This window comes from Gadus chalcogrammus, chromosome 4 (assembly GCF_026213295.1).
Source record: "Gadus chalcogrammus isolate NIFS_2021 chromosome 4, NIFS_Gcha_1.0, whole genome shotgun sequence".
NCBI classification, from domain to species: Eukaryota; Metazoa; Chordata; class Actinopteri; order Gadiformes; family Gadidae; genus Gadus; species Gadus chalcogrammus.
The window spans coordinates 35,588,699-35,615,146 of record NC_079415.1 but is presented as its reverse complement, the minus strand read 5'-3'; the positions used below and the strand labels follow the sequence as shown (position 1 = coordinate 35,615,146).

General features: G+C 43.9%; 1 protein-coding gene and 1 long non-coding RNA gene across 5 annotated transcripts in view; both read right to left on the bottom strand.

The window, feature by feature from the left end:
* The window catches only part of LOC130381049 (NACHT, LRR and PYD domains-containing protein 3-like), a 20,003-nt gene extending 4,110 nt beyond the window's left edge, over window positions 1-15,893 (bottom strand). Inside the window, exons 1-8 of the mRNA XM_056588470.1 lie at window positions 15,861-15,893; window positions 15,550-15,650; window positions 12,201-13,992; window positions 11,526-11,696; window positions 10,515-10,688; window positions 7,940-8,113; window positions 7,717-7,763; window positions 6,559-6,915 (exon numbers count right to left, since the gene is read on the bottom strand). Of these exons, the coding sequence (XP_056444445.1) occupies window positions 6,559-6,915; window positions 7,717-7,763; window positions 7,940-8,113; window positions 10,515-10,688; window positions 11,526-11,696; window positions 12,201-13,992; window positions 15,550-15,586 (2,752 nt within the window). The 5' untranslated portion in view covers window positions 15,587-15,650; window positions 15,861-15,893. The remainder of the gene's footprint in view (window positions 1-6,558; window positions 6,916-7,716; window positions 7,764-7,939; window positions 8,114-10,514; window positions 10,689-11,525; window positions 11,697-12,200; window positions 13,993-15,549; window positions 15,651-15,860) is intronic.
* Window positions 15,894-26,174, bottom strand: LOC130380671 (uncharacterized). 4 transcript variants are annotated; one of them, XR_008895315.1, is made up of 3 exons: window positions 25,620-26,174; window positions 19,837-19,933; window positions 15,894-15,974 (listed from the first exon to the last, which is right to left on the bottom strand). It is a non-coding gene; the product is annotated as an uncharacterized LOC130380671 (long non-coding RNA). The 4 variants fall into 4 exon arrangements; XR_008895312.1 differs by lacking the exon at window positions 15,894-15,974 and adding an exon at window positions 18,086-18,126 and having other exon boundaries at window positions 25,620-26,172; XR_008895313.1 differs by lacking the exon at window positions 15,894-15,974 and adding an exon at window positions 18,242-18,317 and having other exon boundaries at window positions 25,620-26,172.
* Between the last annotated feature and the right edge of the window lie 274 nt (window positions 26,175-26,448).

Here is a 26,448-nt window from a genome sequence, read left to right as displayed (position 1 = left end):
GAGAGAGAGAGAGAGAGAGAGAGAGAGAGAGAGAGAGAGAGAGAGACACACATTAAGGGTTACACAAATTTAATTGAAATTGAGAGAGAGACAAAGACGCAGAAAGAGAAAGGCAGACAGTGAGAGAGAGAGAGAGACAGTGAGAGAGAGAGACAGTGAGATAGTAGGAGGAAGCAGAAGAGATCTCACGTTAGTATTCTCTCTGTGAGCAACAAGCTTTGAGGGTCTGGTCTGGGGGGTCTGGTCTGGGGGGTCTGCTCTGGAGCCACCATGAGGTCCAGCACATGGCTGCTCCCCCTGCTCCTTCTCAGCTCTTCCACCAGCGGTAGGTTGACCCTCCACACTGGTTCTGCTCTCAACTGGTTCTGCTCTCAGCTGGTTCTGCTCTCAGCTGGTTCTGCTCTCAGTTGGTTCTGCTCTCAGCTGGTTCTGCTCTCAGCTGGTTCCGCTCTCAGCTGGTTCCGCTCTCAGCTGGTTCCGCTCTCTACTGGTTCTGCTCTCTACTTGTTCTGCTCTCAGCTGGTTCTGCTCTCTACTGGTTCTGCTCTCAGCTGGTTCTGGACCAGAGGTTCTATAACCCAGTAGGACTGCTGGACCAGAGGTCCTATAACCCAGTAGGACTGCTGGACCAGAGGTTCTGCTGTACCCCAGTAGGAGTGCTGGACCAGAGGTCCTATAACCCAGTAGGACTGAACTAACCATCGCTAACCTAACACTTTATCTTACAGCAACGTCATTCAACAATCACTCAGTTCCAACTGAAACCACCCTAACATGGGAGTGTTGAATGTTACTAAAAGCAAATCTGACTCCTCACACTGAATATATTGGTTACAGCAGAACCTCTGGTCCAGCAGTCCTACTGGGTTATAGAACTTCTGGTCCAGCAGTCCTACTGGGTTATAGGACCTCTGGTCCAGCAGTCCTACTGGGTTATAGGACCTCTGGTCCAGCAGTCCTACTGGGTTATAGAACCTCAGGTCCAGCAGTCCTACTGGGTTATAGGACCTCTGGTCCAGCAGTCCTACTGGGTTATAGAACCTCAGGTCCAGCAGTCCTACTGGGTTATAGAACCTCTGGTCCAGCAGTCCTACTGGGTTATAGAACCTCTGGTCTAGCAGTCCTACTGGGTTATAGGACCTCTGGTCCAGCAGTCCTACTGGGTTATAGAACCTCTGGTCCAGCAGTCCTACTGGGTTATAGGACCTCTGGTCCAGCAGTCCTACTGGCTTATAGGACCTCTGGTCCAGCAGTCCTACTGGGTTATAGAACCTCTGGTCCAGCAGTCCTACTGGGTTATAGAACCTCTGGTCCAACAGTCCTACTGGGTTATAGAACCTCTGGTCCAGCAGTCCTACTGGGTTATAGAACCTCTGGTCGAGCAGTCCTACAGGGTTATAGAACCTCTGGTCCAGCAGTCCTACTGGGTTATATAACCTCTGGTCCAGCAGTCCTACTGGGTTATAGAACCTCTGGTCCAGCAGTCCTACTGGGTTATAGGACCTCTGGTCCAGCAGTCCTACTGGGTTATAGAACCTCTGGTCCAGCAGTCCTACTGGCTTATAGGACCTCTGGTCCAGCAGTCCTACTGGGTTATAGGACCTCTGGTCCAGCAGTCCTACTGGCTTATAGGACCTCTGGTCCAGCAGTCCTACTGGGTTATAGAACCTCTGGTCCAGCAGTCCTACTGGGTTATAGAACCTCTGGTCCAACAGTCCTACTGGGTTATAGAACCTCTGGTCCAGCAGTCCTACTGGGTTATAGAACCTCTGGTCCAGCAGTCCTACTGGGTTATAGAACCTCTGGTCCAGCAGTCCTACTGTGTTATAGGACCTCTGGTCCAGCAGTCCTACTGGGTTAGCGACCCTCTGGTCCAGCAGTCCTACTGGGTTATAGAACCTCTGGTCCAGCAGTCCTACTGGGTTATAGAACCTCTGGTCCAGCAGTCCTACTGGGTTATAGAACCTCTGGTCCAGCAGTCCTACTGGGTTATAGAACCTCTGGTCCAGCAGTCCTACTGGGTTATAGAACCTCTGGTCCAGCAGTCCTACTGGGTTATAGGACCTCTGGTCCAGCAGTCCTACTGGGTTATAGAACCTCTGGTCCAGCAGTCCTACTGGGTTATAGGACCTCTGGTCCAGCAGTCCTACTGGGACGACGCCCACAGAGCTCCTCTCATCTCCCTCATCTGTCTTCATGCAGGTGCGAGCGGAGAGTGTTGGGGGGAGATTACGTTACATTATTACACCGCCACCTGGTGATCGTGGCTCAGGAGGGTGAGCAGCTGGAGGTCGAGTGGCCCGTCAAGCTCGGGTCCGTGTTGGAGAGCAGGTGGGAGGGCCGGTCGAATAGCTCCGGTGTCTCCTACCTCACCTTCACTCACCTGATCCTCAACCACTCTGGGAACCACAGTTGTGAAACCAGATTCATCAAAGGCCATATCATCTGTTCTGCAGGAAGCGCAGCGGTTTCTGTTGAAGCAAACAACGTTACGTTGAAGGCCTTGTGTCATACTTTACTAATACTGCAGTGCATCTACTACAGTGCAACATCAACTACAGTACAACATATACTACAGTACAACATCTACTACAGTACAGCATTAACTACAGTACAATCTCATTTATCACGGTATCACCTCATTGATTACAGTATCATCAGGGGAGCCATGTAGCTCAGGGGGTAGATCGGGTTGGCTGGTAACCCCAAGGTTGCTAGTTTGATCTCCTCCTAGCTGAGTGTCCCTGAGAGAGAGAGAGAGACACACAAGCAGTAGAGAAGGAAGGGGGATAGGGAGAACACAGCCAGCAGCAGGGTCAGTGAACATATATTTATATATACACACACATATCTATATACATATATCTATATCTATATATATATATGTGTTTATATATCTATATCTATATCTATATCTATATCTATATCTATATCTATATATATATATATATATATATATATATATATATATACACACACACACACACACACACATATATATATATACATTTAAATACATACACATATATATATCTCAAGGGCCCCCTTTGCCAATACGTTAATCCGTCATTGGCTGTCGGTGTGTGAATGTATGATGAATGGGTGAATGTTAGGCACTATTGGGCTGACCTCTGGTTACATAAAAGCGCTATATAAATGCAGTCCATTTACCAACTCATTGATTACGGTATCATTGCTGCTGAGTAATTTACAAATTGACCAGCATTAAATTAAACTTACGCTGTGGACTTTCAAAATAAATATAGTGATAGTGAGACCGTGGTCCAGATCCCCACGGCGCTGAGGGGCTGCAGCACCCCCTGCTGGCTGAGGGGGGAAACACATGGTTGCTTTTAAATCATTTGTGATTCATATATGATATGAAATACTTTTCTAATGGCACTTGGGTTAGCATTATTTAGTATCACAACTATTTCGATAGAAATATCAAAGCTGTGATGGATTCAACTTAATAAAGCAGAGAAAATAATTCCGGAAGCTTCCTCCAGGAAAGGGTCTGTGTGTTGCAGCGCATGGACCGAGTCGGGGTCCGGGTACCTTTGGTTACCATGGAGACCAGGGACCAGAGGGGGGGGGGGGTCCATCGGGTTCCAGGTCCTAGTAGCTGGGCTGGTTCCTGTCGGCTCGCGTCTAGAACTCTCTCCATGTTCCTCACCGGGCGCACGAGTCTGAGGGGGAATGCACTTGCTGGTGTCCTGATTATTAATGTTGTGTAGACGAAGCTTCTGTTGTGCTTTTTATTCAGTGAACCCCCGACCTTAAAGTGTAAACTGATCCTCTGCTGAACACAAGAGAACATTCAGAGGATCCACTGAGTTGTTTATCACCATTATGCTTTATTAACCAGGACAACAGAAGAACAGTCCCTTACATGAACACAACAAACCCAAGGACTCAAACAATAGAAGAACAGTTCCTTACATGAACACAATAAACACAAGGACTCAATCAATAGAAGAACAGTCCCTTACATGAACACAATAAACACAAGGACTCAAACAATAGAAGAACAGTCCCTTACATGAACACAATAAACACAAGGACTCAAACAATAGAAGAACAGTCCCTTACATGAACACAATAAACACAAGGACTCAAACAATAGAAGAACAGTCCCTTACATGAACACAATAAACACAAGGACTCAAACAATAGAAGAACAGTCCCTTACATGAACACAATAAACATAAGGACTCAATCAATAGAAGAACAGTCCCTTAGATGAACACAATAAACACAAGGACTCAAACAATAGAAGAACAGTCCCTTACATGAACACAGTAAACACAAGGACTCAAACAATAGAAGAACAGTCCCTTACATGAACACAATAAACACAAGGACTCAAACAATAGAAGAACAGTCCCTTAAATGAACACAATAAACACAAGGACTCAAACAATAGAAGAACAGTCCCTCACATGAACACAAGAAACACAAGGACTCAAACAATAGAAGCAGCAGACATTACTAATCATAAACAGGTGTGCACATATCTTTGATAACTGAACATGTTCTGCTGCTGTGTTGTTCCCCACAGAACACAAGGAATCAATCAGTTTAAAGTCGTCACAACATGATCTATAGCTTTTCCCATAGACCGCTTGCATTATGAATATAATATAAAATCTGCTTTACATCATGTGAGGCTTATCAAAATATAAACTGATATCAGAGCCCTGCAGTATGAAACTGTTACCGTCTGAAAATAGACACAATATTGTACTATAAAAATGTTACAATTTACCATCAATCAATAATTAAAATACATTTGACATTAGAAATATAGTCTTTGTAAAACCTACTAAGTTAACCTGATGGAAGATCTTAAAAGTCTCTTATTTTCAGGGTTAATCAAGATCAACTTTAAGAAGCCAAACAAAATGTAGCATTTGGATTATAGTTGAGTCCATGAATATAAATCACCAAAACCCAGTGTGTGTGTGTGTTTATATATACATGTGTGTAATCCATGCGTGTGTGTGTTCATATCTGCGTGTGTGTGTGTTCATATCTGAGTAAGTGTGTGTGTTCATATCTGCGTGTGTGTGTTCATATCTGAGTAAGTGTGTGTGTTCATATCTGCGTGTGTGGGTTCATAGATGCGTGTGTGTGTTCATATCTGAGTAAGTGTGTGTGTTCATATCTGCGTGTGTGTGTTCATATCTGAGTAAGTGTGTGTGTTCATATCTGCGTGTGTGTGTTCATATCTGAGTAAGTGTGTGTGTTCATATCTGCGTGTGTGGGTTCATAGATGCGTGTGCGGCGTGAACTGTCAGCGCATTCAGTTACCAACCTGATGTTCACACGGTTTCTTTCTTTCACCGGTCATACATGTAGCTAGGACAGAGGACACATGTTTCGGCTTGGTTTAATATTCGTAGTTGGCTTAACAGTAATAGAATATTCTGGTATTTGATATAAAGTGACCAGACGTCCGAGATCAAAACGGGGAACATTATCACCGAAAAGGGGGAAAAACTAATTTCCAGTGTGACTACCAATCAGATTGAAGAACCCATTCGAGGCTATAGCATTCGAGCATTCGAGGCTATAGCCCCGGATCGCTGTGCCGTCAAAAAAATAAATTATAATAATAATAATGATGAAAATAGCCCCGTAGAGTATACTTCTTTGAGGTTAAATTACCAGCAGCCACAGATGCAGAATTGTAGCGAGGGAGAACCATACAATTCTGGCGTGTCCATATATGGGCAGATTTAGAATAATTTGTTGCAACAAGTTGCAAATTCAACGTCGGTATTCTTTCTTCTCTACGCACAGCGCATCTCGTCGTTATTGCTGTGTTGTGCTGCCAGCCTTTTAGTGAGATCAGAGAGTGTTGAGAAGGACAGTAATAAAATATCTTTGGTGAGATGGATATAAGAAGAGAGACCCGCAGTGAATTCAACCCGGTCCACGTGACATCGGGTAGGTGCATGACAGAGGTACCGGAACACTTCCATAGCCCGGGCTTTTATTGGTTTCAATCATTGAACTTTAGAACTAAACTGTTGCTCAGCAAAGATGGGAAATACTATCAAATGTATTATTGAAACCAGTATGAATATTAGTAACCATGGTTACCAGGCAATCGAATAACGCCTGCACGCATGCTAACACACACACACACACACACACACACACACACACACACACACACACACACACACACACACACACACACACACACACACACACACACACACACACACACACACACACACACACACACACACACCTGATGCCCCCCCCCCAGAGCCCAGGGAGGAGGTCCTGTGTGTGTCTATAACCGACACAGAGACGCGGAGGAGCCGACCCCCGACCTGGGGGACCGCCTGGAGGACAATGAGACCTCCCCCAATCTTTTGAACACCCCTAACCAGACCCCCGGGAGGAGGTCCTCCTGGGTGAAGGAGGAGCAGAAGGTGTGGAGGTGTGTCAGTGTGTCTGAGGACCCTCCTCCATCTGGGGACACTCTGTAGAAGGACACAGAGCCAGCAGGCCGGTCCAGATACACTCCTACTCTGGTGGAGCCATCGGGGGGGGGGGGGATGGCTGTCTCTATATCGTTGTACCGGGCAGAGTAACGACGATCATAACAATAAAGACTCCAGGACTTGTTGTTCCATCCAAGCCCGCTGTCACCACCCCCTCCTCTCCTTGTGATTCCTCTGTATGTCACTCCTATCTCAACCACTCCTTCCCACTCTACCTCCCAGTAACAGCGGCCAGTCAGAGCCTCTCTACCCAACACCTGGAGCCGGGAGTCAAATCTGTCTGGGTGATCCGGATACGGCTGGTCCTCTCCAACCCGCGTCACCTTCCTGTTGTCCTCAGACAGAGAGAGTCGTCTGTAGGCCGTGTTGGGGTCCAGTGTGAGGTCACAGGCATCTGAGGGAGAACCAGACATGATGAGCTGCCCCGGGGGGGGGGGGGGGGGGGGGGGGTCATGTGATGTTATAGTTACACAATTGTTACATTAAGTTTCATTATAGTCCGGGACCAGGACCAGGACCGGGACCCGGACCCGGACCCGGGACCGGGATCGGGACCAGGACATGATGAGTTGCTGAACCATTCCTCATCATCATCATCATCATCATCATCATCATCATCAGCTTTAGAAATATTTGTGAACATTGGTGAGTGGCTGTCCCATGCAAACATTGAAGCCTAGAAAAATGTATAAACTAAATCCACTACCGTAATATTTACACGACACATATTATGCATCAAAACATTCAGCATGATGAGGTCATTGCTCCTATGGAATATTTAAGCCATAGTCAACATACTTTTCAAGATATTAGACTTTGAAAGGTTCCGATACGCATCCATTGTAATCCACCTGTGTAAACAACAGACTGAACCAGCTGAGCTCACATACAGGCTGGAAACTAACTATTGGTACCATAGAACTGGTTCATACATTCTATATATAGACATGTACACATACGTACACACACCTATAACAAACATACTAGACATACATCAACACAGGGAAACATAATAATAATAATAATACATTTAATTTAGAGGCGCCTTTCAAGACACCCAAGGTCACCTAGCATACATACATAGCTACACAAACGCAAGTCCACAATTGAATGACGGACGTCACCTCCTGCTGTGTGGATGGACTTTCCATCTCAATAGTGAGTGTGTTTTGTGATGAATCAAACAGACACTTACACTTCTTCAGAGCTGGTTTCAGCCTCCATACTCCACCGTGCTCCACACTGGGGGGGAAACAAAGTGAGAGCAGCATGTTGAAACATTCACCTTCATCATCTGCTGTCTCATCACGTTCTACACAACATGAGTGACAGCTGCCTCTTCAAACCACTTCATCTAGCAGCAGCTTGAATCCTTAAAGGAGACTTTGTCCCTGAGTGGTGAGCTGTCCTCTCCATACCTGAGAGTGTCCAGTCTCCAGCGTGGATCCTCCAGTCCAGCAGAGAGCAGCGGAGCTCCAGAGTCTCCTGGGTGATTGTAGCTCAGGTCCAGCTCTCTCAGATGGGAGGGGTTGAAGCTCAGAGCTGAGGCCAGAGAAGCACAGCCTTCCTGTGTGACCAGGCAGCCAGACAAGCTACACACACACACACACACACACACACACACACACACACACACACACACACACACACACACACACACACACACACACACACACACACACACACACACACACACACACAGTTACGGTTGCGGATTGACGCCGCAGATTAAAACCCTCAGTCTCACGATGCTCATGCTAATGATCATGTGTTTTCCCCGCGTGTGATTTGTTGACCATTATGCAAATTTTGATGTGCCTTTCCCCGGACGTGATTGGCTGCTGCATCGGAGGGCCGAGGATCCTGGAGGATAAAGCACGGGCGAGCTCAACACTCACGGCGGCTGGCCTTGGAGATGCAGCTTGCCATATTGGGTCTTGGAATGATTATTCGTTCTTTGATTGAGGCTCTAGTTTGCTACACGGGAACTGGGCCAGAGTTTTGTTTAGGGGTTATCGAACACGGACTCGCAGGTATACTTTTGTTAAACACACTAAACGCAGGGGTGCTGTTCCACTCTTGTATTTTGGGAGCTTCTTCTTGGTTATATTCGTTCCTTTGATTTGGACAGCACCCAATGGTCCTTTTCCTTTTGGTAGTTTTGCCTCCTCTGTTGTGTTAAATTGATTATCCCATGCTCTGGGCTAAATAAACAACTTTCAGTTAAACCAAAAACATCTGGTTATATGTTGCGACCCCTTCCCCTAGCAGGGGACGCAATATAAATGGGGGCTCGTCCGGGATCACTTTTAAACGGATCCCTTAACTAAACTGACCTTGTACATAGCTTGGTGGTTGGACATAATTTAATTGAAATGTCGCTGTTCGATTTAGAGTCCTTCTTGGTCGGTCCCTCGCTTAGTCAAGTAGACCGCTGTCGGAAGGATGATTTGGCACAGATAGTGGATTATTTTGGTGTGTCCTATTCTAGACAAATACTAAAAAGAGCCCTAAAAGCTATCGTGGTTAGCAAATTGGTGGAGTTGGCGTTGATAGTATTGCCAGCGCAAGCAGGCTCTGCTGTGCCTGAGGATGGCACCCTGGCTAAGGAGGTGGTTCGCCAAAAGGTAGAGGTTGAACTTCACGGCGGTGCTCGAGCAGACTTTGGAGTGGACATTGAGGTAGATGAGCCAACCAAAACTCTGTATACTCTGCCTCGCTATGATCCCTTCTCTTCTGCTGGTACCGGATCCAGGGATGTTGCTCGGCTAAAAGTCCGCCTTGCCCGCCTCCAACTAGAAGCTCAGGAAAAGGCAGAGAATAAGCAAGCCCAGTTGCTGCTAGAAATTAAGAAACTGGAAATTGAAGCTGACAAAGCGGTCCAGTTGCGACGACTTGAGCTCGAGTCCCAGAAGGAGGTGCATGCGCTGAGGGTATCTGCTTCGTCACCAACTCCGGCACTCGGTAAAGCATTCGATATCGGCAAGCATATTGTTTTAGTACCCACGTTTCGTGAAACTGAGGTCGACTCATATTTTAGTGCATTCGAACGCATTGCTTCCGCTCTGCAGTGGCCGACTGAGGTCTGGCCCCTTCTGTTGCAATGCAAAATTCATGGGAAAGCACAGGAAGCTGTCGCTGCACTCCCCTTGGAGGACAGCCTAAAGTATGACTCTGTTAAAGCTGCCATCTTGCGAGCATATGAATTAGTACCTGAGGCGTACTGGCAGAAATTCAGGAATCACAAAAGAGCCCCGACTCAGAACTACGTTGAGTTTGCCAGGGAGAAGGGGGTCTTGTTTGACAAATGGAGCACCACATGTAAGGCCAATGATTTTAATTCCTTGAGGGAGCTAATATTGCTGGAGGAATTCAAGAAATGTTTGCCTGACCGGATCGTGGTGTACCTAAGTGAACAAAAGGTTAATTCACTTTATACACACACACACACACACACACACACACACACACACACACACACACACACACACACACACACACACACACACACACACACACACACACACACACACACACACACACACACACAACCATTTATTGTATCTGTTTGAGAGCAGTTTGTACCAAATAAACCACATTTATAAAGTGTATTCATTCCATTTGGAGGACAAGCTTTATTGATACTTCATGGAGACAAAGCTGTGTCACCCTGAGAGTCTGGGAACAGGAAGAGGAAGTGGGGAGATGACATCATCAAAGACAGCAGAATCTCCTTCACTTGGATGTGAAACAGGATCTAAAACAAATGCTACTTTCTCAATAGCTACAACTCAATGAGATATTGTTCAGTTAGAGTCAGGAGAAGTCTGCTGTGTTTGGTACGCTAAGACCGTTTCTTCACAGGTTCTAACATTGTGTAGAACCAGGGAGTGTTTTGTCAGCAGGGAAAAATAGCAACAGAAATGCATCAGGCAGGAGCAGCACTTACTGGAAGCTAGAATAACCAGTTTGAAGAAGAGGCTGACAACTGACCTGAGAGTTTCCAGTGTACAGTGTGGACTCCCCAGTCCAGCAGAGAGCAGCTTCACTCCTGAATCCTGCAGATCATTGGTACTCAGCTCTAGCTCTCTCAGACTAGAGGAGTCTGAGCTGAGAACTGAGGCCAGAGCTTCACAGCATCTCTCTGACAGATGACAGCCATTGAGCCTTCACACAAAATAAACACAACCTGTTAGGAACTGTAATTAAATTATAGGAGAATTATAACCAGTTTTTTTAAATACATGAAATAATAAATAATATGAATAACCCGGAACTTAAAATATAAAGACAAAGATTTCACACAGTGTTACATTATCATGCAAAAATTATCATTATACTTCACTTTAACATACAGTTTTATTAATAGGTTGTTATTAAACTTTATTTAACAACTCTAAACCGCACTTTACTGTCTGACTACATGATAAACAGAATAATAATGTTATACAATACACACATTATACCATCATTAACAAACTAAGAATATAATGTCTAACTAAACTGTCACGCCAACAAAAATATAAATATGTTGAGTAATTCTTATGAAAACAATGTATTTATGACCTAACCTTTCTGGATGTAAATCTGTTAAATGTGATCTGATATTGAACCTTTTGGTGTTATTGTGGGTGACCATTGGGTAAAACTGACCCGAGAGTGTCCAGTGTACAGTTCGGACTCTCAACTATCACCGTCCCGTACGCGGGAGACACTATCGTTATATTTTGTGTTCATGTTTGTTTTTATAATTAAACTTTGCAAGCATATGGATCTATTCAATTCAATTCAATTTTATTTGTATAGCCATTAATCACCATTACAGTCTCAAAGGGCTTAACAGGCAAAATATTAATAACTATATCCACCTCAACAACAAGATGTAGCATTTCAATGATACCAAAGTCATTAATGTGGTCACCACAGGCACTGAGTTATCAGCTGAGTAATATAACTGTTCTCTGATATGGATTGTGGTGTATCTGCACATTGATTAAAACTGACCTGAGAGTTTCCAGTGTACAGTGTGGACTCCCCAGTCCAACAGAGAGCAGCTTCACTCCTGAGTCCTGCAGATCATTGGTACTCAGGTCCAGCTCTCTCAGACTAGAGCTGGAGCTGAGAACTGAGGCCAGAGCTTCACAGCATCTCTCTGACAGATGACAGCCATTTAGCCTTCACACAAAATAAACATGTTAGGAACTGTAAAATAACATAAACCTTTAAGTTATTCAATAATGAAGGAATTTAATTAGTTTAACAAAAAATGCTAAATAATTAGGTGTATAAAAGTTCATTATATATTCAATGTGAAATGTTAAATAGTTCTTTAGTTGAGATTGAAAATGTTTTTAAAGGTGTGTATTAAACGATGTAAGTCTCTTTGGATAAAAGCGTCTGCTAAATGCCCTAATTGTAAATTGTAAATGAAAACTACTTCTATGTTCCATTGCTCTGAATATTCTCTTATGTGTACTGTAATACACGTTAATGGACACCTACAGAGATGTTTTGTATATTATTCTGTAACTTAACTTAACTTTATTCTGTTGTGAGTAGAATAGTAAAACATGTTGTTATGAACTTACAGAGATCTTTTTCATATTATTTTAACCTTATATTCCAGTTATATTTATATTGTGTAGTGTGTATTGTTATACATGTTATTAGTCAACCTACAGAGATGTTTTAGAGGCTTTGACCACTGGCAGCAGCCTCAGAAGACCCTCCTCTGAAGCAGAGTATTTCTTCAGGTCAAACACGTCCAGCTCCTCTTCTGATGTCACTAGGATGAAGGCCAGAGCTGACAGTTGAGAAGGAGGGAGAGATTCTCCGGAGAGACTTCCTGATGTCAGGTACTGCTCGATCCCCTTCACTAGAGAACGGTTGTTCAGCTCATTCAGACAGTGGAACAGGTTGATGCTTCTCTCTGGAGAGAGATCTCCAGCTATCTTCTTCTTGATGTAAGACACTGTTTTACTATTGGTCAGTGAGCTAGTTCCTGTCTGTCCCAGCAGACCTCGTAGGACAATCTGATTGGTCTCCAGAGAGAGGCCCAGGAGGAAGCGGAGGAACAAGTCCAGGTGTCCGTTCTCACTCTGTAAGGCCTTGTCCACAGCACTCTGGTAGAGGAGGAGGAGTTTATCTTCCCCAGAGGTGGGTGGTTCTTCTGAGAGCAGAGTGATACCAGTGTCGATGAAGAACAGAAAGACATAAAGGGCAGCCAGAAACTCCTGGATGCTCAGATGGACAAAGCAGAACACCTTGTCCTGGTACATCCCGCACTCCTCTTTAAAGATCTGGGTGAACACTCCTGAGTACAATGAGGCTGCTTTGATGTCGATGTGACACTCTGCCAGGTCTGCCTCGTAGAAGATCAGGTTGCCTTTCTCCAGCTGGTTAAAAGCCAGTTTTCCCAGAGAAACAATGATCTCCCTGCTCTCTGAACTCCTGTGTGGATCTGTTTCAGATCTCCCATGGTACTTCCTGTCCCCCTGTATGGACTGAACCCTCAGGAAGTGGCTGTACATCTGAGTCACGGTCTTGGGCATCTCTTCTCCTCTCTTGGATGTTTTTAAGATGTCCTCCAGAACTGTAGCAGTGATCCAACAGAAGACTGGGATGTGACACATGATGTGGAGGCTTCGTGATTTCTTGACGTGGGAGATGATTGTGTTGGCCAGCGTCTCGTCTCCGAATCTCTTCCTGAAGTACTCCTCCTTCTGAGGGTCGGTGAACCCCCTCACCTCTGTCACCCTGTCAACACACTCAGCAGGGATCCGATTGGCTGCCGCAGGGCGTGTGGTTATCCAGATGCGAGCGGAGGGAAGCAGGTTGCCCCTGATGAGGTTGGTCAGCAGCACGTCCACCGAGGACGGCTCTTTGACATCAGTCCAGATCGGGTTGTTCTGGAAGTCCAGAGGAAGTCGACACTCATCCAGACCATCCAAGATGAAGACAACTTGGTACCGGTGGAATCTGCAGATTCCTGCTTCTTTGGTCTCAATAAAGAAGTGATGAACAAGTCCCACCAAGCTAAACTCTTTATCTTTCAGTAAATTCAGCTCTCTGAAAGTGAGGAGAAATGTGAAGTTTATGTCACGGTTGGCTTTGCCTTCAGCCCAGTCCAGAGTGAACTTTTGTGTTAAGACGGTTTTACCAATGCCGGCCACTCCAGTTGTCATTATTGTCCTGATTGGTTTATCTGGTTTATCTTGTCCAGGTAAGGGTTTAAAGATGTCCACACATCTGATTGGTATTTCCTTCATGGCTGGTTTCCTGGAAGCTGTTTCAATCAGTCTGACCTCATGTTCCTGGTTGACCTCTCCACTGCCTCTCTCTGTGATGAAGAGCTCTGTGTAGATCTCATTCAGAGGTCTTTGCTCCCGATGTGTGATTCCCTCATCCAAACTCCACAACTTCTTCTTCAAACGAGACTTGAATTTAGTTTGGCACTCGACAGCAGCAGATTCTAAATGAGGAAGAAAAACAGAAGACTTCTGTTAGTGGATGGTGACATCAGTGGAACCAGGTCAATATTTCCTGTTAAATGATCAACTCTATGATGTTTAGTGGCTTCATTACTTGTGGTCGGAGAAGCTGGTCTAGGACTGCACGGTACAGATTAGGGTTGGTTGATTGTCTCTAAGCTTTCATCGTCCGATTGCGCCCCCTAGAGATCGTCGATAGTCGATCTGATCGTCGTCAATATCTCCGTTGACGACGACGCTTACCACTTTTGTAAATGCCATACATACAGTACATTCAGATTGCATGATAGGAATAGATCTATTCTGATTAGAAATTTAATTGGATCAGAAGTGTCCATGTAAACGGGGCTTAGACACACACGCAATGGCTCCGCCATTGTCTTAACACACACACACACAAAGTTTTTCAAAGTGACATGCAGCGGAGGGTGATGTCATTTTGCCGTGCGAGCAGACCGGTAGGTATCGAGCCCTTCCCCTCCCCTCTCCTCTCCTCTCCTCCTCCTCCCCTCTCCTCCTCTCCTCCCCTCCTCCTCTCTCCCTCCTCCAGTCTCCTCCTCCTCCCCTCTCCTCTCCCTCCACCTCCTCTTTCCTCCCCCTCTCACCTCTCCTCCTCTCTCCTCCTCTCTCCCTCCTCCTCCTCTCCTCTCCTCTCCTCTCCTCTCCTCCCCTCCCCTCTACTCTCCACTCCTCTCCTCTCCTCTCCTCCCAAAACCATTTAACCTGATACCCCCACAATAACCCTTCATATCTGGATCAAACCATTTAACCTGATACCCCCACAATAACCCTTCATATCTGGATCAAACCATTTAACCTGATACCCCCACAATAACCCTTAATATCTGGATCAAACCATTTAACCTAATACCCCCACAATAACCCTACATATCTGGATCAAACCATTTGACCTGATAACACCACAATAACCCTACATACTGTATCTGGATCAAACCATTTAACCCCTGAGAGGAAAGATATCTCCACAATGAAGTTAAAAGTCAATTACTTAGTCTGAAAACAACAAATAAGAGTGTCCTATTGGAAATGACCTCCCCCTGCTGGCACTTTTATGTTGGTTTGAGATGCTTCCTGGAACTCAATGTAGGCAGACAGGATGTGAGGCCAGTTAGGAGACCGCATTAGGAAAACACCAGCCACGGTCGGGAGAAATGTTTTGACCACAAATACAAACTAGAATACGAACATGAATACGAACACGAATAACAAATGTGAATTATGTACAAAGATACACGCTGGAATATAACCTTTTCGTTTGCATTTACACTAAAACCCGCATACACCTTGGAAAATTAATTTTTTGTTATAGTTAGAAGGACAAGAGATCCTATTTTCGTTGTAATTAGATTATGTTTGATTGAACTGGATCGTGTGTCTGAAACACCTCCTCGCCTGGGCTCGCACGGCGTCTTGAAAGAAGGTAGGACAAGCTGCCGAAACACCTGTCTTCAAAGTAAGAGTCTTTTCTGCCCTTCAAAATAATAGTCTCCTCTGTCTTCAAAGTAAGAGTCTCTTACCGCCCCACAGTGTGTCGGCCAGTTCCTCCTGGTTCATCTCCAGCTCTGTTTTATGCTGCTGTACAGACTGAGCACTGGTGACCTTTGACCTCTCCTGGTGTCTGTGGAGAACACACACACACACACACACACACACACACACACACACACACACACACACACACACACACACACACACACACACACACACACACACACACACACACACACACACACACACACACACATTTTTCCTGACTTGTAAACATCAGTATCAGTAAGGTCTGATAACAACCAACTTGTCTCTTTTATCGTCTGTTTGAAACTCCTACCTCTCCTCTCTGGAGGGGCGTCCATCTTTAAATTCAGGAAGATGACCCATAGACCAGTCACTCTTCATGGAGACACAGCTGGGTCCAGGGGAGTCTGCTCTCTCCAGCCTCCTTCTGACAAACAAACACCATCTGGAAGTTAGGACTTGTGGATATCGTTGCATCATCATTTATTGCAGGGCTACCCAACTAATATCTCACTTGCCATTTAAATAATATTTTTATGTTTTTTGAAATATAAATATGATGGGGAGCTGAAAAATGAAGTTATTATGGAACTTATAAGCACTATTATGTTGATGTAAAAACAAACTAAGTATCCTTCATACTGTGCATAGTCACAGATTCACAATGAGTTTAGCTAACATAGAAAATAGAGCCATCAGTTTCTACATTTCTACCCACCTGTGTTATTCTTCATGGATTATTTGTTTCAATAAATCACCTCACCTCCAAAGATCAATTAAACTGATTCAATAAATGGGGCAGTTTAAGACATTGAACCTTTAACATTAAACCTGTAAAGTCTGCTACAAGTTGTCTTATCATTTATTTCATTCATACAATTCAAACAGCAGAATAAACGGCCTCAGCCATGAACCAATCAAGCCTGGATGCAGACAGAGGACAGGGAGAGAGAGAGGAGATGGAAGAGGGGTTTTCTATACATGTTTTTATAGGTTTTAAAACAAATAGGGTACAGATTAATAAAGTGCTGCATGAGACTCAGGCATCCTACCAACAAAAGTAGAACAATATAAACCCGGTGTGCAATGTGCATGATGTATACATAATGGTGAGCCAGGGTACCAGATCGACAGGTTTAACTTTGTTAGGCATACCTGAAGCCTCGCTTTGACTGTGAATATTTGTGTGTATTCATCAATAGAAGAATTGTTAAAAATGGTTTGTGATATTGAGAGGTCTGCACAAGGGATGCAGGCTAGCTCTTCTTGGAGTTTGAGTACCCTCCAATGTCTCTGACGCTGCCCATGTTTGATTGACAGCAGTGTGTCCTATCCTTGATAAGGCTTGTTTGTGCTCTGTTTGATGGTAGACAGTAAACACATTATCAAGATCGTTTTCTGAAACAACTTGCATCTGTTTGCATTAACGGCGGCAATTACGACGGGCGTGCGAGCTGAATTGAGGGTTACCAAACAAGCATTGGTGTTCATTGTTAATTCCAAGGGCTATCTTCATTTCCTGTCTGCACAAATACATTTCATAGCTATGCTTGTTATTGTTACTGCGTCAAGATGACAACAATTTCGACCAGATGGCCTGTCCATGCATTGGTTAATCATGATGATCATAATCAATGATGATCCCGCCTTACTGAATAGATATATCATTATCCACTCCCAGTTTAAGTGGCGATTTTCATTGTGTACCTGTAGCCCTACCATTGTGGAAAACCACTTTTTAGCTCTCGCAACGCTTTGCCACAGCAGAGACAGACATTGGCCGACGCACAGAGAGGGCGTGTCCTGGGGGAGGGGCTAACTGGACAGAAGGGTATCCTATTGGAGGAAATTAAACTAGCTTGCTCAGGAACATCTTTCTCCAGGGTGTAATTGATCCTGATTGTTTATGTTCTGATTAATAGTCTGCACGCCAGATGAAAATGATGAGAGGACAGCTTAATAGGCCTGATTTATTAGCTGAATCCTTACCTTTTCTCTGAATGTTGATAATTTCCATCTTCAAACTTAACAGGTGGATTCATAGAGTGGTCACTCTTCAAGGAGACACAGCTGGGTCCAGGGGAGTCTGCTCTCTGCTGCTGGACTCTAGATAAACCAAAAGCATCTGGAATTCAGGATTTGTTGAAGTTGTTTAAATTTATCATTTATTGCAGGACTATTCAATTACTTTCTCATGAGGGGCAGATTATAAAAATGGAAATATAAGGATAAGTTATAATGCCATTCAAGCACTTGCATGTTGACATACAAACATAGCAAATACCCTTGATATTGTGCTGAGAGTGTTTATTCACAATGGGTTTAGCTATCATAGAAAATAAGGCAGGCAGTTTATACATTTCTACACAGACCTGTGTTGTTCTTCACGGATAATTTGTTTCAACAAATCACTTCACCTCCAAAGATAAATTCAAACTGGTTCAATAAATGGGGCCTTTTGAAAGACATTGAACTTTTAAACATTAAACCTGTAAAGTCTGCTACAAGTCGTCTTAATGTTAATTTAATTCATACGATTGCTGGGTCCAGGGGAGTCTGCTCTCTGCTGCTGCTCTGGCCTTCAACACATGCACACCTTTTTTATTTTATTAAGTTGTATTCGTTTTGAGCCACTCCAGTCTGTTGAAACTCCTACCTCTCGTCTCTGGAGGGGCGTCCATCTTTAAATTCAGGAGGTAGGTACATAGACCGGTCACTCTTCATGGAGACACAGCTGGGTCCAGGGGAGTCTTCTCTCTGCTGCCTCCTTCTGAAAAACAAACACCATCTGGAGGTTAGGATTTGTGGATATCGTTTCATTTGATCATTTACTTGGTGCTCTGTACTTGGTCCCCTACTTTACATCAACTACATCCTTCAACTCGGTCAAATCCTCCGCCAACATGGCCTCCATTTTCCCTGTTACGCTGATGACAGTCAGATCTACCTCTCCACCAACACCACCTCTGCAGCCACCCATTGCACCCTCGCCACCTGCCTCACTGAGGCCAAAACTTGGATGAAACACAACTTCCTCAAACTAAATTGCAATAAATCAGAAATCCTCATCATTGGCCCAAACTCCCTCACCCGCCCCACCCAGGACTTCTCCCTTAAGCGTCTTAGAGTACCATATTAAGCGCTATATAAATTTAATTTATTATTATTATTATTATTAATATTGATGGTTCCATTGTCACCCCCTCCACTCACATCCACAACTTAGGTATCACCCTTGACCCCACCCTCTCATCCCTCCCCCATATGAACCAGATTACCCTAACAGCCTTCTTCCACCTCAGGAACATCACTTGTCTTCGTCCCTCCCTGTCACTCTCTGCCGCCGAAACTCTGGTCCGCGCATTCATTTCATCCCGCCTTGATTACTGTAACTCCATCCTCATCAAAACGCTAGCTTAATAAACTGCAATATGTTCAAAACTCTGCAGCCCGTATACTCACATCCACCCACCGCTCAGACCACACCCCTGTCCTCCAAGACCTCCACTGGCTTCCCGTCAAATACCGGATTGATTTCAGAATACTACTCATCCCCTTCAAAGCCCTCAACAACCTGGCGCCCCCCTCCCTCTCTGACCTCCTCCACCGCCATGCCCCTCCCCGTTGTCTCAGGTCCGCCGATGCCAACCTCCTGCACCCCGTCAGGACCGACCTCCGGTCCTGGGGAGACAGAGCCTTTGCTGCAGCCGCCCGCCCTCTGGAAAGCCCTCCCCATCACATCCGCAATGCCAACACGCTTTCATCTTTCAAACTGCCCTTAAAACACACCTTTACACCCTTGCTGTAACCTTTAAACTTTTGTTTTGTTTGCGTTTGTTTAGCTTCTTTTTTGTTTCTTATGATTTAGCTTATTAAGCGATTGTGAAGCGTCTTTGAGCACTGGGAAAAGCACTACTTAAATGGGATCTATTATTATTATTATTTATTGCAGGGTTTCTAAACTATTTTCTCATGACCTTTAATTTTAATATTCTTTCTCAGCTTTTTTTTAAATGGAAATTGAAGGGGGGGGGGGGGGCAGAAAAAGTTGTTTGAAACTCCTACCTCTCATCTCTGGAGGCCCGTCCATCTTTAAATTCAGGAGGATGACCCATAGAGCGGTCACTCTTCATGGAGACACAGCTGGTTCCAGGGGGGTCTGCTCTCTGCTGTTGCTCTGGGCTTCAACACACACACAGCTTTTACTCAGACTAATGATGGAGTCATGATGTATCACTGCTGAGCTCTGGGATGGACAACAGTCACAGACAGAGAGATCCTCTTCTTACCTCTTAGCTTTGCTCCGGCGGCCATGTTCCCCAGACAGAGTGGTCTTAGAGGTAGGACCCCCCTCCTCTCTCTCCTCATCCATAGTAGACTGGAGACCTGGACACAAACACAACTCATCCATCACTTAATTTGCCTTCTGAACTTTAGCTGTTTATTGAGAGATCATTGTGACTGCGTCACACTTAAGCATTATGGACGTCATAGACCGTCAATATGAACCCCACAACATAACCACACTGCCCTCACTACAGTACAGCTGTGTACAGCAGATGAGAACTGAGAGTTGAGAATAAAACACCTTGGAGACTGTAACTGTGCTTAATATACAACTCAAAAAAGATTTACAAAAGACTTAAAAAATGCATTGTGGTAAAATTAAAAAAGTAAAGAACGTTTGAATAATTTCTCTACTGGAACAAAGTCTGAATTAAGCTCAACACATCGATAGGGTATCCTCTTATGACCAACGAGTCTCTTTCTCTCCCTCTATGGCCCCAGCTGTGGTTAGACCCACAGGAACCCCCCTGTGAAAGTGGTACAGTCCAGCAACAGTCTGGACTGTCGCTGGTCGCTAGGCACACATATCACGTAAATATTTAAGCAGTTATGGAGGTAGATTTGTGTGTTAATAATGCAATCAAACAGAATAGGTTTGAGAGCAAAACTTTCCACACTGCAATCAAAAAATTGATTTGAGAGCAAAACTATCGACACTGCAATCAACATTTTTTTTATTGCAAATAAAATAAATGTGCTAAAAAAATTATTAATGGGAATCCAAAAGTTTTGTTTGCAAATCCAAAAGTTTTGCTTGCGAATCCAAAAGTTTTGCTTGTGGGCGGGACCTACGCCGAAAGATGTAAGACACGTCTCTATTGGCCAGTCTCGATCGGAGTGACAGCTTGGCAACAACCACAGTTAGTAACGAGAGAGGGAGTTTTGAAGTCCATGATGAGACAGAGCGGGGGTCGGGAGCTGAGAGGACAGAAAATCAATGCGTAGGTATGTCTTCCGTCATAGTAATAGCAGGAATGTTATGTTTGAACTGGTGCATGTAGAATGCTTTTGTTTAACGATCTGTGGATGTTGTAATGGGTTAAAAAATACACATTATTTTGTCAGCCTGTAGCTGCTAGCTGGGCTCAATCACCTAGTCATAGGTAGGCCTACGTTACGTTACCTAGTCATAGGTAGGCCTACGTTACGTGCCCAGGTTGCCTATTAGCCTGCATGACATTGTGCATGTTAACAGGACTATTTGTGTTCAACGATCTCTCGTTACCAGGGCTGTAGTGGAGGGTAAACGCACGTAAACGCCGTTTACGCACCTCTGGAATTTAGGAAATAGCGTTTACGCACCTCAAAATAGCGTTTACGCACCTCAAAGTTCCCTGTGCCTTGTATTCTGCCGTTGGAATAATCGAAAATAAATTTTGCATCATTTTAAAACACCTAAGACAAAGTTTCATATTGTTGAACAAATAAACGCTGTCATCTGAATCATTTTCATCTGCGCTGTAGGCCTATATTATGGTCTGTGGCCCTCCAATCAGTGCCTTGCGGCTGCGGCGGCGACACCAATCAGGATCCAGGAAAATATGTAAACAGGAAGTATGTAAACACATGGCCCTACGCGTTGTGGATTATCATGCCTGCCAGTGCCTATACCTGTCATTAATTAGCCATGGATATCAGGCGATTTTTGAAGCGACCTTCGAGTGCTCACGTTCCAACAGATGCCCGAAAAAGGCCTCAAGTACAAAGTAAGACTGAAGATGATCAATTCACATGAATTGTTTTTGTGATTTATAAATCAATTTTACTTGACGAACTATTAAATGACTACGAGCATTCAGATTGGCCAATGCGTAGTCATGCTATCCGTGTACTGCCCATGTCAAAATGAGCGAAAGTCAGTCAGAGTTTTACTATCCATATCAAACTTCGGTTTTGGCGTATCAACTTCGCTATAGCTTGGTCGCTATGTTAAAGCCTCAATTTGGAGATGCGAGGTTGGCGGTTGCAGCCGTGGACTCCGCGGCTGAACCGTGGATCGGGCGGACGACGCGACAAAAATATATATATTTTAATTAAATTCGGGCGGTTGGCGGTTATATTTTTATTTGATATAGGCCTATTATAAATATCTTTATTTTATTATTTATTTTCCCAGCAAACTGGCCTGTTCCCCTAGGAACCGTATGGGGAATCCAAGTTGAAACAACTTGCCCAAAGGTTCAGACTTGATGACAGAACAATTCTTGGAGGCTATAGGGATTTTAAGGATAACTCAAGCATCATTCCAGAAAACCTTGCACTACTCCTGAATATCGACCATCTCATTCCAGTTAGCACTGCTGAGTGTGAGAGGGGGTTCAGCTTAATGAACATCATAGTGTGCCCCCTGAGATGCAGTCTGCACTTGGTCACAGTGTCGTCCTTGATGTTTATTCAACTGAATGGCCCACCACTCAGCCACCACAAAGTTCAATCCAACACGTATGTGAAGTCCTGGCTGGTGAAGCACAGGGGAGCCATGAACTCCAGAACACGCCCCTGCAAGGCAGGACCTGACGTGGAGGACAAGGAGGCCCTCTGGGTACTACTGTGAAAAGCATGCATACTAATACACACACATACACACATGCCATAGATAGATAGTTCTTAATCTACACATACTTTTCTTTACTGTTGAAATTTGAATAACTTGAATAAACTACAAACACATTCATTGACTGTCATTGATTGATTTAATATGACTATAATTGATAACATAATGGAATATAAAGCCAGGCTAGCCTTACAGAGTCGCAACACTTTGCGTGGCGTTGTGTCGAGGTCGGTCTGATCACAAAATTCATAGTTTACCCACCTCTAATTTGACCACTACAGCCCTGCTCGTTACGAACTGTGGATGTTGCCAAGCTGTCCCTCCGATCGAGACTGGCCAATAGAGACGTGTCTTACATCTTTCGGCGTAGGTCCCGCCCACGAGATTCAGCTCAACAGCAAGCAAAACTTTTGGATTTGCAAACAAAACTTTTGGATTCGCAAACAAAATGTTGGATTCCCGTTAATATATTTTTTATCACATTTATTTTACTTGCAATAAAGCATTTTTTGATTGCAGTGTCAATAGTTTTGTTCTCAAATCAATTTTTGGATTGCAGTGTGGAAAGTTTTGCTCTCAAACCTATTCTGTTTGATTGCACAATAAAGACACAAATCTACCTAAATAAGCAGTGTTCAGTTCATCACACGGGTCAGAAAAGCTGTGAAACATGAACTAACGTTGTATTCTCTACAGTAAACTCATTATTATATACCAGTAACCTAAAGACGATATAAACGGTAGTCTATTATCTTTTCTTACCTCATCTACTTATCTAATTAAAATGCGTCCAATGCGGTATAAAGTTATTAAAGTATTAATGTAAGGGAAGAAACTGAGATTAAAGTTTTTATGAAACAAGTTAATCAGGTGAAAGGTTTTAAAAGAGGAGAAAGAAAGGCTCCTCGCTGCGACCGAAGTTTTAGACGAGGAAGTAAGTAACCGAGCTGAAGCGGTTTGACTGACAGAGAGAGGAGGAGCCGCCCACACACACACACACACACACACACACACACACACACACACACACACACACACACACACACACACACACACACACACACACACACACACACACACACACACACACACACACACACACACTCTATCACTATCTATGTCTGGATTAGATACACTCTATCACTATCTATCTCTAGTTGACATAGATACACACTCTATCACTATCAATGTCTAGATCTCATACACACTCTATCACTTTCTGTCTAGATCTACAAACTCTATCACTACCTAGGGATGGGCGTGAGGAATCGATTACTCGAGTACTCCTCGTTACAAATGAACTCGGTTGGTGGACAGGCAAACTCGAGTTTGCATATACACACACAAACAAAGTTTTCTGCAAATGTAGCAAATGTATCAATTTTCTGTTGGCGCCACTAACGCATGACGTGTGCACAAAGTAAATTAAATGCATCCATTTCCATGGCGCGTTCCGTGCCGTGTGCAGGCACGCCAGAATTCAATAAGTTAAGAGATGGTGGTTAAAGCAAAGCGCAGCGAAGAATTGAAATACTTTAAAGAAATAGGAGATCATAAGGTGAAATGTAAAATATGCAAAGCGAAATCGAGCTACCAGAAAGTACTATGCGGCAACATATATGCTCCTGAAACACAACGGTGAGTTCGGGAAAGCAGGGCCGCAGCAACGGTGAAAGTGAAAGTGTGTCGGCTATTTTCACCGCCGCAAGACGCAGCTGTAATCCCGGGCGTGTAGAGAAGATCACAACGCTGAGTATTTCCATAGTCCATTTGCTGCCGTTTTATTTGCAGCTTTAAATTATTTGCAATGGTTAGGCTACTTGTTTCGTTTTTGTTTTTTTTAAACTGTTACAGGCCTTGGTTCGACGTGATTTAAATTGTGAGACGCATATTTATTTTTGTAAGGAAAATGTGTTTTGAACGTTTGCAAAAATAAATAATGAATACTCTGATAACTCTGACTGTTTTGATGGAGAATAAGCATTACATGTTTGGTTGGTAATATTGCCGTTCATCATCAGGCCTATTCCTGCTGCAGATGCGTTGGATTCTAAAAATAGATTCGATTTAACGAGTACTCGATTGATCCTCGAGGAATTCCTTCGATCACTCGAGTTTGGAATTTACTACTCGTGCCCATCCCTTCTATGTCTAGATCGACACACTATCACTATCTATGTCTAGATCTACACACTCTATCACTACCTATGTCTAGATCTACACACTCTATCACTATCTATGTCTAGATCTACACACTCTATCACTACCTATGTCTAGATCTACACACTATCACTATCTATGTCTAGATCTACACTCTACCACAAACTGATGGTCTACCCAGCCCAAGAGACAATCACCCATTGTTAACTCTCCGTGGGGAGATTAAGTAAGAGCTGGGACATACTGAATACAAAGTGGGGATTCATATTAAGGTATGAATACCCACATCATCTATTATTGCTATCAAATAAAAATGAACCATTCACAAAGTAAAAATATTAATAAAACATATTTCCATTTTTGAAGTAAATGCGACAAGAAAAAGTCTCCCGTTCCCCCCTTTTATCTGCCGGAGGGTGCAGTCTGACCATGACAGACTGCTCACCTGCGAGCAGTTGATAACGCGGTGTCCTTTCTGAGATGGCCGACTGTGATTAGTGTTGGAGGAAATGTTGCCCCCTCACAACGGGAACCACTGAAACGTCTCTTCCACAGAGTGGAGTCACTGGCATCAAGAGTGCAAAGATCAGGGTACTGAACCGTTATCGACGCTCATAAAACCAACAATAAGACACTTATGTTACCAATAAACCTCCACAACACACTACACGCACACAGTCCAAGAGATTGTCACAACTCGTCCTTTCTGCACAAAACAGGGAATGTTTGAATCCAAACCGTTTTCCATTGGAATCCAATGTGAGTTCTGTTCCCTTTCTGGACCAGAGGTTCCTTATGAAAACACCCCCAACACATTGAAACTAGTTATTGATGTTCCGACCCATATTCCTTTATTCAGACAGATTGTCTCTCCGAGATCAATATCTCTTTTACAGCAGAAACTAGGGAACACTTAACTTAGACTGGAAACTGATTAATTTAGAATACATTAATACAGTGAGAAGATATGACCAACAATCTTAAGAAAACATGAAATGAAGCAAACTGTACCTTAGCCTCTCTTTGATGAAAACGTGTGCTGCCCCGTGTCGTATGAAAATATAAAAGCACAAAAGGATGGAAAGTAAGATCCGTTGAATGAAGAGATTCAGGTATTCGCCAAATCACAAAGGAAGTATTCTGTACCGAGACAGAACGTGAACACGGTTCTAAAGGTTCTGAGAGTAAAGATTGAGCTGCTGGGCTCCTTAGTGAAGACCGATGGAATGAGGAAGGAGGCTTTAAACAATATCTAACTACACCTAAAACCTTTATGATGGTCAGGGCTGGGCTTCACCAGAACACGCACCCATAACCGTATCAAGTGATAAGATAAGATGGAGCAAAGGTTTGAGGACGCCACTATAAAGCCATAAATCCAACATGTCTCAGTAACGAGGTTCGAGGTTAAAACAGCGGAACTAAAGTTACGTCAAGGGTATTAAGTTCTGCTGTACTTTGTATCGTCTGCTGTGAACTCATGTGACTCCCAACAAATCAAAATACAATCTGATGAAAAGATAAGGAAACATTTGTATTACTTTGAAGGAGAAGAAAACGACCAAAGACTTTTCAGAGTTAGGAAAAAGACAAGACAACAGTAAAGAGATCTAGTAAAGAGATCTTATCCACGCTGTCAGAAACACCTCAGATCAGGAACGGACCTGGACCTGAGTCAGAGCTGTCAGTAAAACCATCAATCATTAACTAACTGAATTACCTGTACCAACTCCATGCCCACACACACACACACACACACACACACACACACACACACACACACACACACACACACACACACACACACACACACACACACACACACACACACACACACACA